The sequence below is a fragment of the Felis catus genome, chromosome C2, assembly GCF_018350175.1.
Source record: "Felis catus isolate Fca126 chromosome C2, F.catus_Fca126_mat1.0, whole genome shotgun sequence".
NCBI classification, from domain to species: Eukaryota; Metazoa; Chordata; class Mammalia; order Carnivora; family Felidae; genus Felis; species Felis catus.
The window spans coordinates 114,369,406-114,384,586 of record NC_058376.1 but is presented as its reverse complement, the minus strand read 5'-3'; the positions used below and the strand labels follow the sequence as shown (position 1 = coordinate 114,384,586).

At 44.4% G+C, this 15,181-nt stretch overlaps 1 protein-coding gene across 1 annotated transcript in view; it reads right to left on the bottom strand.

The window, feature by feature from the left end:
* WWTR1 (WW domain containing transcription regulator 1) overlaps window positions 1–13,376 on the bottom strand; it is a 136,340-nt gene extending 122,964 nt beyond the window's left edge. Inside the window, exons 1-2 of the mRNA XM_011286170.4 lie at window positions 13,099–13,376; window positions 12,241–12,674 (exon numbers count right to left, since the gene is read on the bottom strand). Of these exons, the coding sequence (XP_011284472.1) occupies window positions 12,241–12,671 (431 nt within the window). The 5' untranslated portion in view covers window positions 12,672–12,674; window positions 13,099–13,376. The remainder of the gene's footprint in view (window positions 1–12,240; window positions 12,675–13,098) is intronic.
* Between the last annotated feature and the right edge of the window lie 1,805 nt (window positions 13,377–15,181).

The window sequence follows — 15,181 nt, the reverse complement described above, 5'->3', positions numbered from 1 at the left end:
CTCTCTCAAAGATAAATAAATGTCAAAAAAATTAAAAATAAAATTAAATTAAATTAAATTAAATTAAAAAGAGAAAATCAGAAACAATCTAAATGTCCATCAATAAGGTATCAGTTAAAACAAATTGTACTACATCCGTACAATGGAATACTATGTGGTCCTTAAAGAAATAAAATAGAGTAACCATTTATGTACCGAAGAATAAATACCAAGATCTACCAAGTGAAAAAAGGTGCAGGTGAGCATGTACAGTACATTACTATTTGCACCATACTGAAAATAGTCTAAGTGGACATATATATATACACACATGCTTATACCCACATAGAGTTTCTCTGGAAAGACAAAAGAAACCGGTGCTCTGGAGAAGGGACCAGAGGACTGGGGGAGGGTGAGACTTCTCACAGTATATGTTTTGGTACTGAATGCCTTTTTTTTTTTTTTTTTTTTTTTGGTACTGAATTCTTTATCATTTACATGTATCTATTACCTATTTCAAAACTTTTGTTTTAAAGAAGTCATCTGAAAACATTTACACATGATTCAGTGTAGTGACTCAGCATGAAAAGGCTCTCAGTAGGCTTTACTAAGAGTTTTTAGGAAGGATGTGCCTGAGAGGAAGGCCCCCAGCTGCTCCATCCGGGCATCCTCAGGGGACCAGGGCCTAGCTGGGCTTCGGTGGGATAACTGTGCTACAAGAATCTCAATTTTCCTGTGCCCACTTGATCAGCCTCAGAGAAAGTGAGAAACTATCCAAAACCACAAGAGAGTATTCCAGGAGCAGCCAGACCCACAAGCTATTCAATTATAAGCAGAAATGGCAGATTCAGTGGGGGTGGGCCTGAGTCAAGGGTAGCCTCATAGCCTACTAACTTGGAAAGCAAAGATCACACACCACTGTGGCACAGCACAAACTAAATTGAGTAGATGGCTGATGGATACGTCTATGGATGGTCAGATGAATGGATGAACTGTAATGAAAGGCTCTACTGACTCTTTTAAATCAGTATAAAATCCTTAGTTCCTCAAACAACTGGGAAGATCTCAACATAGGAGATAATGGTGGGGTCTTATGCTACATTTAGATAAAGCTAGGATTTGAGTATCTCAAAATTAGGGGATGAGAAAATTGACATTTACTAGCAAAAAGTCAATGTGCTCAATCTAGCTGAGTGAGGTTCCAAAGTCTCAATGGGATGTACAGTCATCCACCAACCATCACTTACCTTTTAATCCAAGTCAGGCCAGACTTTTCTTGGTCTAAAAACACACACTTGGCATTTCTGCCCCTGAACTTCTCTTCCTACCTCCTCTTTCCTAGAAGTCCTCTTGGCTCACTTACCCACTTTCTTCCCATTTTTCAAGGCCCACTTATGTCCAACCACCTTTACAGCCTTCTCTGAACACGCTCTCTTCATTCATCTTCCTCTCCGCTGCATCATAGTATGAGGAACTATGATTCTAAACTTTCGGTCCAAGGGGCACGGACAAGATGAAATTACACTCCTGAGCATGGTAGATTCCCATGAGGAATGCTAGTGTACAAGCTTGCAATGCAAATGGTCAGAAGAAAGCATTAAAGGATCCCCTCCTTATCAAGCACCCACCTATTTGATGGGCACTGTGCTCAAGTTATACAATGACAGGCAAGACAAATATCAATCCTGCCCTCACAGAGGTTATAGTGTAGTGAGAAAGAGAAACAATTAAATAGAAACATGGCAGTAGGCTATGGGAGACACGGCTAGGGAGACACAGGGCTATGGGAGAACAATAGCCAGAGCATCTAAACTAGTGTGTTGGGGAGGGCAGGCAGGGACACCTGGGTGGCTCAGTCAGTTAAGCCTTGGACTTCGGCTCAGGTCATGATCTCACGGTTCATGAGTTCAAGCCCTGCAGTGGGCTCTCTGCTGTCAGCACAGAGCCCACTTTGGAACCTCTATCTCCCTCTCTCTGCCCCACCCCCATACACGTGTGTGTGTGTGTGTGTGTGTGTGTGTGTGTGTGTGTGTGTGTTCTCTCTCTCTCTCTCTCTCTCTCTCTCTCTCTCAAAAAGAAATAAACATTTAAACAAACAAACTAGCGTGAAAGGCTGTGAGTCCGGGAAAAACCTCCTGCAGGAGTAGCATCGCAATTGATGCCTGAAGGTAGCATAGGAGTCAACCAGGCAAAAAGCAGGAAAATAATGTTCCAGGCACAGGTAAGAGATGATGCCAAGTTCCTACGGCCAAAGGGAGGACAGCCAATGGGAGAACTAGGAGACGTTGAGCACGGCTGCAAGTTTCAGACCTGTAACCATAATAGAAACGATTGCCCTATTATGACACACCTCCCAAGAGCTTCCACCACACGGAGAGCAGCTGCTCAAGGCTCTATCCCCACATAGGTCAGGAGGCAGCTCTTTAGCCTGGTTTCGTCTGTGTTCTCCTTGTCTCCCCAGCTAGACTGTCAGCTGCCTGAGGTCGGAAAACGTGCCACATATTTCTCCCCTTACAGCATACCGCAAGGAGCTAACACACAACAGAAGTTCAGTGATTTTTCATCGTCGATGCTGAAAAACAGCCAAAGATCCTTTCAGTGGCATGAAGGAAATGTCTTTGGAGATGGCACCCCCACCGCCCTCTCTACTGGGAACAATAACAGTCATAAACTTTCAGCCGTGCTTACTATGCCAGCCACAGCATGAAGCACTTTACATATATTTCCCAACTGCACTTCATCCAATACTGCCAAGAAGTGAATATCATTTCTTCCTTTCGTATTTATCATCTGCTGTGCCAGGATGGAACATTAAATAAAAGCTAGAAGTTCAGGAAGGAGTGCATGCAAATAAAGAATAAGCTGAAGGAAATTTCGTGTGACCTAAGGATCTGCCATAATCCTACTTCTTATCCTGAGGCGATATGGAGAATTCTCAGTGAAGATTTTAGGAATTACTGTGTCAGTTCATCTCTAAAGAAAATAACCCAGGGGCGCCTGGCCAGCTCAGTGGGTGAAGCGGCCAACTTCAGCTCAGGTCATTATCTCACAGTCTGTGGGTTCGAGCCCCGCATTGGGTTCTGTGCTGATAGCTCAGAGCCTGGAGCCTGCTTTGGATTCTGTGTCTCCCTGTCTCTCTGCCCCTCCCTCGGCTCACGCTCTGTCTCCCCCCCCCCCCTCTCTCTCTCTCTCTCTCTCTCTCTCAAAAATGAATAAACATTAAAAAAAAATTTTTTTTAACAAAAAGAAAGAATATAACCCAAAACAAGAAAAACAAGCAGTTCTGAAGGACTTCAGTTACTGAGCCATGGCTAAGAGATTTCCCCACACCCTACCACACCTACCCAAATCTACGACTCCATCTTTTTTTTTTTTTCTTTAAAGATTTTATTTTTGGGGTGCCTGGCTCAGTCGGTTAAGCGGCCGACTTCAGCTCAGGTCATGATCTCACGGTCTGTGAGTTCGAGCCCCGCGTCAGGCTCTGTGCTGACAGCTCAGAGCCTGGAGCCCATTTCAGATTCTGTGTCTCCCTCTCTCTCTGACCCTCCCCTGCTCATGCTCTGTCTCTCTCGGTCTCAAAAATAAATAAACGTTAAAAAAAAAAATTTAAAGATTTTATTTTTAAGTAATCTCTACATCCAACTTGAGGCTCAAACTCACAACCCTGAGATCAAGAGCTGCATGCTCCACTAAGCTAGCCAGGCACCTGGCTTCACACACTTCTCTGCTTTCATTCTCCTCCACCATTTTTATAACTCCCCCTCCCCAATTTAAAAAGAAATATGTAGGCCCTTTAGAACATACAGAAAGGTAGAAAGTAAACAAGAAAAATCATCCATCATTCCAGAAAGGACCACTGGAAAATAAACATTTTGGTATCTATTCTCCTAGCGGACACACACACACACATACCTTTGAAAGTAAAATCAGGATTATATTATCACAATGTACTGTACTTGTTGGTTTTCTTGTGTTATATCCCACTTGTCTGATATTTAGGACTTATTTCCAAGCATTAATAATTAACCATTAAATCAAGACATAAAAATGAAAATATAAGACATGTCCACAAAGCACACTGGAAAACAAAACACTGTAACTTGATTCAAATATGAAACTCTCAACTATGAAAATAATGAAAGTCACAAAAAAGGTTTCCCAGAGTATAGTCTGTAAAACATTCCTGAGCGGATGGCAGTAGATGATACTTGGAATAAAAATGTTCAAATCACATGACTTTGTGAAATACTGGCTTAAACAAAAACAAACTGGTTTTTCTGATAAGTGACTTTGGAGTCCTTAATGTACACTGTCAAATTCCAAGAGAGGGATAGAGCATGCGACATATCCCAAACTTATTGGTCCAGGAAATCCCATGTTCACAAAGCATCTGAATGGACTAGGGTTCCAAAGAACACACTTTGGAAAACACTCCTCTACTGATATTTCAATGCACTAAAACATGCACAGTCCCCCTCAGACCAGTGGAAGGGCCATCCTCTCAGAATCTGCCCTTCTTTAGTAAGCCAATTACTTCAGTCCTCAGCCTTCCAAACCACCTTTCAAAAAAAAAAAAAAAATACATCCCTTGGCTTGGTTGATTCTTTTACTTCTATCACCCTTTCCTGTGGTTAGATACATCATTGAAGGAGGAAATGATATATAAGGCTGTAATTCCTACAAGTCTTTTTTTTTTTAATGTTTACTTATTTTTGAGAGAGAGAGAGTGTGGGAGGGAGGTTGTGGCGGGGGGGGGGGGGGGGGGTGGGGGGATGAAGAGAGGAATCTGAAGCAGGCTCCAGGCTCTGAGCTGTCAGCACAGAGCCTGACAGGGGGCTTGAACTCAGCAACCATGAGATCACGACCTGAACAGATGTTGGCCGCTTAACCGACTGAGCCACCCAGGTGCCCCTATAATTCCTACAAGTCTTAAGTCAACAGGTCAACAAACAAAAACTAAGACTCAGTACTGCCTCAAACCTCTACAGCAATTTCTCTCTCATCAATCTCTGCAATTATAAAGGCAATGAGAAGCAACCTGGGTTTTTTTTTTCCTTGCAACTACTGTACTAACATTATTTAATGAACCCTTTTAACAAGCCCTTCAAGTGTACCTGGATCCAGACATCAATTAGGTCACCTGCCCTCCCTGTCACATCTCTGTTCCCTGTAAAGTGATATGCATTTAATAATGGCGGAAAACTTGTTAAGAATAAAATATAAGTAGGCACTATAGTTATATTATCCGTTGCTGGTTTGTTTTTCTCAACACCTCTCTCTCCAGCACCAAGAACTCCAAATTTGACCACCCAGACTGAGTTCAGAAACAAACTCTAATGCTCCATCCACCACTCTAGTTATCTGGTCACCAAGGACACCTAATTAGAGGGTCTAATTACGGGCACCTAATTGGCATGAGGCATCATGGTGCAGGGGCATACAGGTTTTAGAATCACACAATTCTAATCCCATCCCTGCCACTCACCTGATATGTGACCCTGGGCCATTTACTCAACTTCACTGAGCCTCAGTTTCCTCAAAAACAAAATGAGGTAGTAATATGTACCTATTCACAGGGTCACTGTGAGGGTTAACAAAAAGTATATATGTGAAAGCACCTAGGATTATGAGAAAAAAGTTTCTACACACACGTTGTGAGTGTGCTCCACAGGGGATTCTGATGTTGTGTCTCTGGAAAGCACGGACTCAGCTCCCTGCCTTGTCTGGCACAGAGCAGGCCATCAAATGTCACTTACCTCCCCTCCTCTTCCCTCTCCACTTCTTGATCCCTCCCCTACTCACATCTCCCACCTTACACACAAAATGGCCCAAATGGTAGCCATGAGCCAGATTCCAAAAAAAATGAAAAGTAGACCCTCCTCAGAAGGGACTGGGTATCCTCCACCCAAGATGCTAAAGTAAAAGGGTACCCACGGTGGACATTCCCATTTAGGTTTCTTAACAGGAAAACTGACTCCGTCTGATTTTAAATTTACAAACTTGACTTGCAATTCCAGATCTAGGTTGTCGTCCACAGCCGTAACTCTAACCAAGAGTCACAACCAGCTTAACCTATTGCCAAAGTTTCTGCATCTGATTTTGACCAGGTAGAGAGTGCATGTGTGTGGAGAGAGAGGAAATGGGAGGCAGGAACAAACTTGTCCTGAAAGCCTGCTAGATGCCAGACACTTCAAATATGTAATCTTATCTAGTCTTTCAAAATACCCCGAAATAGGTATTACTATTACTAATAGGTATTTAACGCACAAGGTAACTGAGGCAGCTGGCAATATTTTTTTAAGGACAAAAGGCCCTTCATGAAAACTACATTATATTGCCATCCAAAGGTAAACAGAAAAAAAACAAGCCAGAGTCAGTTCTTTTTTTTTTTCTATAATGTTTTTTTTAACATTTATTCAATTTTTGAGAGACAGAGAGAGACAGCACGAGGGGCAGAGAGAGAGGGAGACAAACTGTGAGATCATGACCTGAGCCAAAGTCGGACACTTAACCGACTGAGACACCCAGGTGCCCCAGAGTCAGTTCTTCTTTAAAAAAATAAATTTAGGGGCACACACACAGTTGGTGAGTTTGAGTCCCACATCAGGCTCTGTGGTGACAGCTCAGAGCCTGGAGCCTGCTTTAGACTCTGTGTCTCCCGCTCTTTCTGTCCCTCCCTGCTCATGCTCTGTCTCTTTCAAAAATAAAATTAAATTAAATTTTAAAAGAAAGAAAGAAAGAAAGAAAGAAAGAAAGAAAGAAAGAAAGAAAGAAAAATTTAAAACAAGTTTTTTTTTTAAGTTTGCTTATTCATGTTGGGGGACAGGGTGAGACAGAGAATAACAAACACGGATCACAGTGTAAGCGCAGAGCCTGACACGGGACTGGATCTCACGAAATGTGAGATGGTCACCTGAGCCAAAATCAAGAGTCGGGTGCTTAACTGACTAAGCAACCCGGGCACCCCTAAAACAAATTTTTAAATAAATATTTTTGATTAAAAAGGATTTGAGGGGCGCCTGGGTCTCAGTCGATTGACCCTCTGACTTCAGCTCAGGTCATGATCTCACAGCTCGTGAGTTCGAGCCCCGCATCACACTCTGTGCTGATGGCTCAGAGCCTGGAGCCTGCTTCAGATTCTGTGTCTCCCTCTCTCTCTGCCCCTAACCCGCTCACAGTCTGTCTCTGTCTCTCTCAAAAATAAATAAACATTTAAAAAAAAAAAAAGGATTTGAAAATGTTACCTCCCACAAATATATATTTTTTTAATGTTTACTTAATTTTTTGAGAGAGAGACACACAGAGTGTGAGCAGAAGAGGGTCAGAAAGAGAGCGAGACACAGAATCCGAAGCAGGCTCCAAGCTCTGAGCTGTTAGCGCAGTGCCTGATGCGGGGCTCGAATTCAGGAATGGTGAGATCAGACCTGAGCCCAAGTTGGACGCTTAACCGACTGAGCCACCCAGGCACCCCTAGTAAGTTACTCAAGCATGTACTCCAGCAAAATGAGGGCATAAACCAACAAAGAGGAGGACATGAGAAAAGGAAATACTACTTTCAGCCACAGAGAGAAGAAAAGAGAAGTCCCAAGATGACAGCTCTGTTGTAAGTCTAGAGAACAATCAGAATCCAGAATGGCACCGAAAGGTAAAAGAATCTGGGCATAAAAGCTTAGGGAAACAAGACTTGATAGAACTGATGGGATTTAGAACCTAAAAAATTTTGAGAGGCAAATAATATATAAGTATATAAAAAGGCAATTAGAACTACTTGAAAAAATGTTTAAGAAAGTCAAGGTCCAATTATGAACAAACTAAAAGGTGATACAAATTTAAACAAGTGATGAAGAGTTTGATGAAAAGAAAGAATCCATTTGACCTTGGTGCTTCACATGTTCTCCTGTTCCTGGCCAGGAATCCTGACACCAGACCCAATGTAACAAGTCTAACATTTAAGCTTAATATAAAAGGCATTTTAATTATATTTACAGAAATGTACTAATGTAAATGTCTCTAGATTTTCAACTTTAATAATAATTTATGAATAAAAAGGTCAATTTAAGAGCAAAGCACAAAACTTTTATTGATTATGGGTTCAGGGTTTTGGGCTATTGAGGTGTGATCACAAAAAGAGAATGGTAGAACAGGTATCCTTCTTGACTTACATAATGGGGAGTCAAGAAACACTGTCAAGGGGCGCCTGGGTGGCGCAGTCGGTTAAGCGTCCGACTTCAGCCAGGTCACGATCTTGTGGTCTTGTGGTCCGTGAGTTCGAGCCCCGTGTCAGGCTCTGGGCTGATGGCTTAGAGCCTGTAGCCTGTTTCCGATTCTGCATCTCCCTCTCTCTCTGCCCTTCCCTGTTCATGCTCTGTCTCTCTCTGTCCCAAAAATAAACGTTGAAAAAAAAATTAAAAAAAAAAAAAGAAACACTGTCAAAAATTGACAAAAAATAACAAAGGTGATCTAACAAACTAAAAACAATATAAATATCAAATTTAGGAGAGGAAAAATATAGTTTAAGAAGCTAAATTCTCATTTTCAATCCGAAGTTAAAAGCTGATGATAAATCAAAAAAATTGTGGTAAAAGCACATCAGGGTTAAAGAGGTAACAATCTAAGAATTAAGTACAGAAACAGTTAAAAAAAAAAAAACTAAAAGGCTCCTTCTGTGAGCCTTGAGGTGAAGGAAACCATTGTTTTTCAACAAAAGTCCTTCTGTACTATTGGATTTGTTACCAAGTGCATAGATCACTTTGACAAAAATAATTTTCTATGACACGTTTCAGAAAAGGCAAAACACTAAAATTATTACTAAAAATTGGGAGTGGCAGGCAAATGTTATAATTGAAATTGTATTTAAGAGTAAGGGTAAAATATTTTTTCCTATAGAATGTTATTCAAATAAAATTTTTCTGTAAAAAGGTAAGGTTCAACTGAAGCCAAATTTTTTTCTTCTTTGTAATCCTCTACTTTCCGGTTTACGTGTAATAAACATGTATCCCATTTATAACCAGAACTTTTTTTAATTTTTAATGTGATCAGTGGTCAAAGTCATTGTGCCTGGTGGCTAAGAGCCCAACACCTACACCCCCCAGGCCTGACTTATGAGCTTTAGAGGACAGTGGGAACAGTGCAGCAATTTTCAGAGGCTGTGTGTTTTAACATCAACATCTCAACTTTTACATGTGGCCCTAAAGAAACAACACAGGAAAGGTGTGACGGCTCAGGGAAGGTCCCCTTTAAGAGATAACAGAAAGTCATTACATCATATACCTAGGAACAATCTTACCTAAGTAAATGACAAAAAGCTTTTTAAAGCTTCTTAAAGTCCAGGCTTTGTTTCCCATAAAGCTCATTGTTCAGCAGGGGAAGTGACATGGGGGATAAAGGGGGGAGTGAGGAAAATGGAAAACTGCTCTGTAAGTAGAGGTCAACAGATCCAGTCCAGAGTCTGCCATTAAATAACCACGTGACTTTTCCAAAGTCATATGGTCACTTTCTAGCCAAAAAACAAAACAAAACAAAACAAAAAAACGTGGCCCTTATTATATCTAAATACTTTAATTTCTCATTTATAAAGGCGCTCTCTCTCTCAACTGATGTAATCAATAATAGGATGTTATTGGTAGCCCCATCTCATAGATGATGGAGCAAAACAGACTTTATGAAAATTCAGGGTCAGTTGTCACCATTTTTCAAGCTTCTATTTAATCCGTCAAAATACGTTGCCTTTGGAGGCTACATAACAAAGTATGACATACAACATTTTAATGCACTCCATTGTTAAACACAGCCCCCCCCCCCAAATTCAGAGAACTCCTGGCAGATTTCTTATCTTGAAAGACAATAGTCATGATGACTTAATTTCTTAAATTCCCTTAGCTACCTGGCCAAATAGTTTCCAGGGGCCATATCAAATCAAGCTAACCTATTCCCTCCACATTTTTTCAGCTGTGGTCTTCACTGACTATCCAAAGTGAAATGGAGATATGTTCTGCTTTGGGCTGTGAAGTGGCTGTAGTTGTGGGGGATGGACAAATGAATCAGAGGCAACTTTCTCTAAACCCAAAAAGCTAACTTCCATTTTTGCCCTAGTTTCAATCATTCAAAACATGTGCATAAATTTTTTTGCTCTTTGGGGGGCTCTTTTTTACCTGGCTTTCCTCAGATATTAGGCAAGCCTAGCTCTTACTTCATATATTTAATAACCACAGTTATACTGATCATGTATTATATATTTGTGGTGTGCATATTTATAAACACAGCTTAAAAGTCATTTGAGACCAAAAAAGATCCCCCTAAATTACTGTAAATTATCGCACCTTTTTCTATTTGTATTTATTACTAAATCCATGTCTATAAAAGTCACAATAAATATGCAAAACTGCATTTACCTAAGTAAACTTAATATAATATTATTTTAGAGCTTTATGTACCATAGAAATTAAGGTCATCCTTTAGAACAATACCATCACATTTAGAAAAATGTCACGTTATTACATCACATACTTGAATTCCACCAGCCATTCAGAAGCCAAAGCATTGAGTACATGTCCACACTAACACTCAAAGACTGGGAGGAGGCCGGATGTGGAATAAAATGCCCATCAAGTCTGTTTCAGGACAAGTGCTTCTCAGTATCACACCAACCCCAGAAACAAAATTAAGAACTCCTCCTTGCACAAGATGTCAACAGGTTTGGGATGGGGAAGAATTGGTCACCAGGATGAGTCAAAGACTCGGCTATACTAAACCGCATCCACTACTGTATATTTGTTATCAGTGCCAACTGACAGCAATCAAAGTATCAAATGTGAACACCAAAGAAAGGCTTGATTATATATTTTTTAAATAGCACATAATGTCTTAGCATAACTTTTAAACTGAGGCTTCTCCATCAAATATGGGCTTTAAAATAAACTCTAAGGGGGTGCCTAGGTGCCTCAGTTGGTTAAGCGTCTAACTTTGGCTCAGGTCATGATCTCACGGTTTGTGGGTTCGAGACCCCGCGTCGAGCTCTGTGCCAACAGCTCAGAGCCTGGAGCCTGCTTTGGAGTCTGTGTCTCCCTCGCGGTCTCTGTCCCTCCTCTGCCTGAGCTCTCTCTCTCTCTCAAAAATGAATAAACGTTAAAAAAATTAATAATAAAATAATAAAATAAAATAAAATAAAATAAAATAAAATAAAATAAAATAAAATAAAATAAATAAAAGCTAAGGCAAGTTCTAAGACGAGGAGTTTCCCTCCACAGCAGAGAACTGCCAACCAGTGCAAGGCAATCATGAATCAAGTGGACCAGCTGGCACAACCTCCATCTAGACCATCAATAGCCTGACCCGCCCCCCACCCTTGACCTCACTGGTTACATTTCAAGTTCCAACTTGATTTCTCTTCTGTAATAGAATTATCTTAGGGTACCACAATTGAAACAATCTTCTTCATGTCTGTGAATGTATTTTCCTGTACAGTCTAATTTGAATCTAATGTAAAAGTCATTACATCAAAAAGCCCTAACAATGTGGAAGGAAAGAAGAATGACAAAACAGGCTCCTGATTCGATGGTATTTTAGGTTACTAAGTGCGACACAATAAAACTCCTGACCCAATTTCCACACAATTGATTTTCCAGCCCACAGCTACTTCACCACCGAGTTGCTCATTACATCACTGTGCTGTGTGGTCATTACATCACTCAGCTGGGAGCAATAAGGCCTATCAGGCAGTGTTCGCTTCTCTAGCTTGCTTTTCCCAAGATGGGAGAGACTGCAGACCACCTACACTCCCAAGAGTCCCCCTCTTTCCCAAGCCTCAGAAATTTTCTCGAATTTATTTCCGTGTCACATCCCAATGGACCAGGCTTGGGAGCATCTGACTTGGAGTGGACAGGTAAGGGTGTAAGGGTTTGTGCCCAGAAGTCTATATCAATATTCCAGATTCAGGGAAACCTATGTGTTTCAGGAGAATCACTCCAAAACTTTTTTTTCTCCTCTTACCTCTATGAGTTTCCAGGTCGGCAATCTCTTGGGACTTCCAGGACCCTGGAAGAACCTTTCCAGACTCTCTACTTCTGATCCTTTACCATTCCAACACCCAGAGACTCACTCCCTATTTCCAGTTTCCCTTATCTTTCGGAAAGAAACGTGTAAGGGCACACAGAACACAAACACACACACACACACACACACACACACACGCAACGCACACCAACAAGCATGCGCACCCTGGGCACCGAGACTCTGTGCCCCCCTGGCTTCAAGCTGACTTACTTGAGGAAGTACCTCTGGCCAGTGGCCGTGAAGGTCATCTCCCAGCCCGGGGGCAGCGGCAGCTCGTCGGTCACATCGTAGGACTGCTGGCGGAGGTGCGCATGTTGCTGCGCTGGACTGCCTGCAGCCCCCGCGCCGGTGCCCAGCTGCAGGGACGCGGGCGACGAGTGCGAGCGGACGTGCTGGGCGCCGCTGGCTAGCCGGGGCCCAGGGTGGCCGCCGGACGAGTCGGTGCTCGATTGGCGCGAATGCGAGCCAGAGTCAGGCTCCTTGAAGAACGACTCGGGCAGGATCTTCTTCCGCCACGAGCTGGGCTTGGGGTTCATGACCGAGTTGAAGAGAGCTTCGAGGTCCGTGTCTAGGTCCTGCGTGACGTGGATCACTTGCTGCCCGGGTGGCGGGAGCGGAGGGGGCACCGAGGCCGGATTCATCTTCTGCAAGGAGAAAGGAGGGCAGATCAGCCTTTCATTTAAAGTCGGAGGAAGGGGTTTGGGGGCAGAATAGAAACAAAAGAAAAAATGGAAACAGATAGGTGTCCGCCTCAAAATCCCAGACACTCAGCGGTAAGGCCAGCCGGATGGGGGAGGGGTCCCTCCAAGGCTGGAGAATTATGCAACTTTCTTGAAGCAAATAAGTTGCCGGGAGGAGAAGAAGGAAAGGCGGGGGAGGGGGAGTTACTGCACTCAGGAGGTTGCTGCACTGCTGGTGGCAAAGGACAGGTCGCAACTTTCCCCGGCAGGCAGCCCCCCCAAAGTTTAAACCCAAACCAGCTCCACGATGTCTCGACGCCAGAAGCCCAAGGAGCCCAGGCACCCCGGGGTGGAGCGGGGTGAGCGGGCGCGCTCCAGCGGGCTCTACCTGGGCGCGCAGCGAAGCCGAGTCTGGGCGTGCGGCAGCCGCCGTCCCGCCCGAACTCGCCGTCGGGCCTCAGTCGCTCGGGTGCGTCCCGAGCTCGCAGGGATGTAGCTGGGGCCCGGCTGGCAAATCCCGACTCGGAGCCTGTTAGCCGAGGAGCTTCGGCTCTCACATCCCCCGAACTGGCCTCAGGCGTTCGCGCCCCGCGAGAAGGAGGCGGAGGAGAAGCAGACAGCGCGGCCGCCGCGGCTCCCGGACTGTCCCATAAACAAAGTTTGGAGCGAACTCCCACTCCCAGAAAAGAGGCGGGCCCGAAAGTTGAGCTGTTGAATTATGCATGACCTTCAAGTCCTGAGCCTGCCTGCCTCCTCTCGTCCCTCCCCTTCCTTCTCCTCCACCGTCTCCTCCCCCACCCGGCTCCAGAAACCCCTGGGCGTGTTAGGTACTTTGCTGGGTAAGAGGAGACCGGTGCCCCCCACCCACTCCTCCCGGGCGCGCGGACCTCTCCCGCGGAGCCCTGGACCTGCATTCCTTTGAGTTTACTACGGACTTAGGGCGGGATCAAAGGGAAAGTGGCCTGCGCCTGTTTAATCAAGGACTTGTGGACCGAAACTAAGGCTGGGGGCGGCGGAGGGCACGCAAGTGAGCGGCCCAGGCCGAGGAAGGGCCGGTCCTGGGTGCCGCGCCCTCCCTTCCTGCGCCGCGGAGAGGCCTGGAGCGCGCAGAGCGCCGCACAGATCTGAGATTCTGCCTGAGGGCGGGCTCGGGTGCGCCCTGGCGCGGGGAGACAAGGCCAGCCTTTCCACGGGAGTCTGCTTAGCGCTTGTGACCATATTTGGTCTGGCGAGGAGGCATCTTGGCTGTTTGGCTTGCAGTTGTCTGCTAAAGCGCAGACGGTGCCCAGAAAGTGCCTCTGTCACTAGAGATGCGGATTCGTCAATGGGTGCGTTGTAAACAAACAACGTTCAATCCATTCATCCATCCTAAGTCTCCTCTACGGGTTACTCAGGTCACTAGAAATTGAAGAAGAAACCTGGTCAAAGCTGGGTGCTGGAAAGGGAGAGCAATCGCGCCCCCCTCCCCCGCGACATCCGCGCGGTTGTGGGAGGATTGGAATGTCCCTGACGCCCTCCAGAGAGCCTGGAGCCGGGATGGAACCCGAGCAGGTGGCTGGGAGTAGAGAGGGTGCGCCAGTGACCCGGAAAAAACCACCCACCCTCCTACCGACTGGATCTAGGAGAGGGGTGGAGACCCCCAACCCCTAGATCTAGCCTGGCGAGACAACTGCGGGAAGTAGGAGGCGGCCTTGGCCTTCGTAGCAGCTCAATTCCTTCGTTCCCTAGTCCCCTCTCCGGGGTGGGGAAAGGGGGAGGGGGAAGCGGCTGCGAGGTAAGTCACGTTTGACAAAGCCCCTACCCCACCCCATTTGATTCAAACAGAAGTTTATGAAATAAATCAAATGAGGCAATATACATACAACCGGGACTTCGCAGTGGTTGGACTTAAGATTTCTTGCCTTTAGGATGGTGCAAAAAGGATATACCTTCAAACTTTACCTCGAATATTGAATTTTGATCTTTCCCCACCCAGGCTAGCGATACGCAGTACCAACCTTTCCTGATGCTGGGCAGCAACAGCCACAGCACCCGCTCCGCTCTGCCCTCAGAAGGGTAAACAGCTTACATCTGCAGCTATTCCGTAACCCTGTGACAATTGTCATTCGCTTTCACACAGTAGTCAATAAGTTACTGGAGACATTCCACACTTTATTATACAATGGGCTTTGCGTCAGATGATTTTGCCCCGCTGCAGGCTAAGGTTAAGTGTTCTGAGCACATTTAAGATAGGTGAGGCTAAGTTATGATGTTTCCCTATTAAATGCATTTTCAATTTACAATGGATTTATCAGGACCTCAGCCTACCTTAATCAAAGAAGATATGTAAAACACTTTAAAGAGCACCTAGCCATCTGTAGACCTGCTTGTTAAATAAAATAGAATTGTATTAAGTGCAAGTATTGTACCTCGACATTTTTATAAGGGTGAAATAAACTCAAAATCTGGAGTTGCCTTGAAGGAGAAAGTTT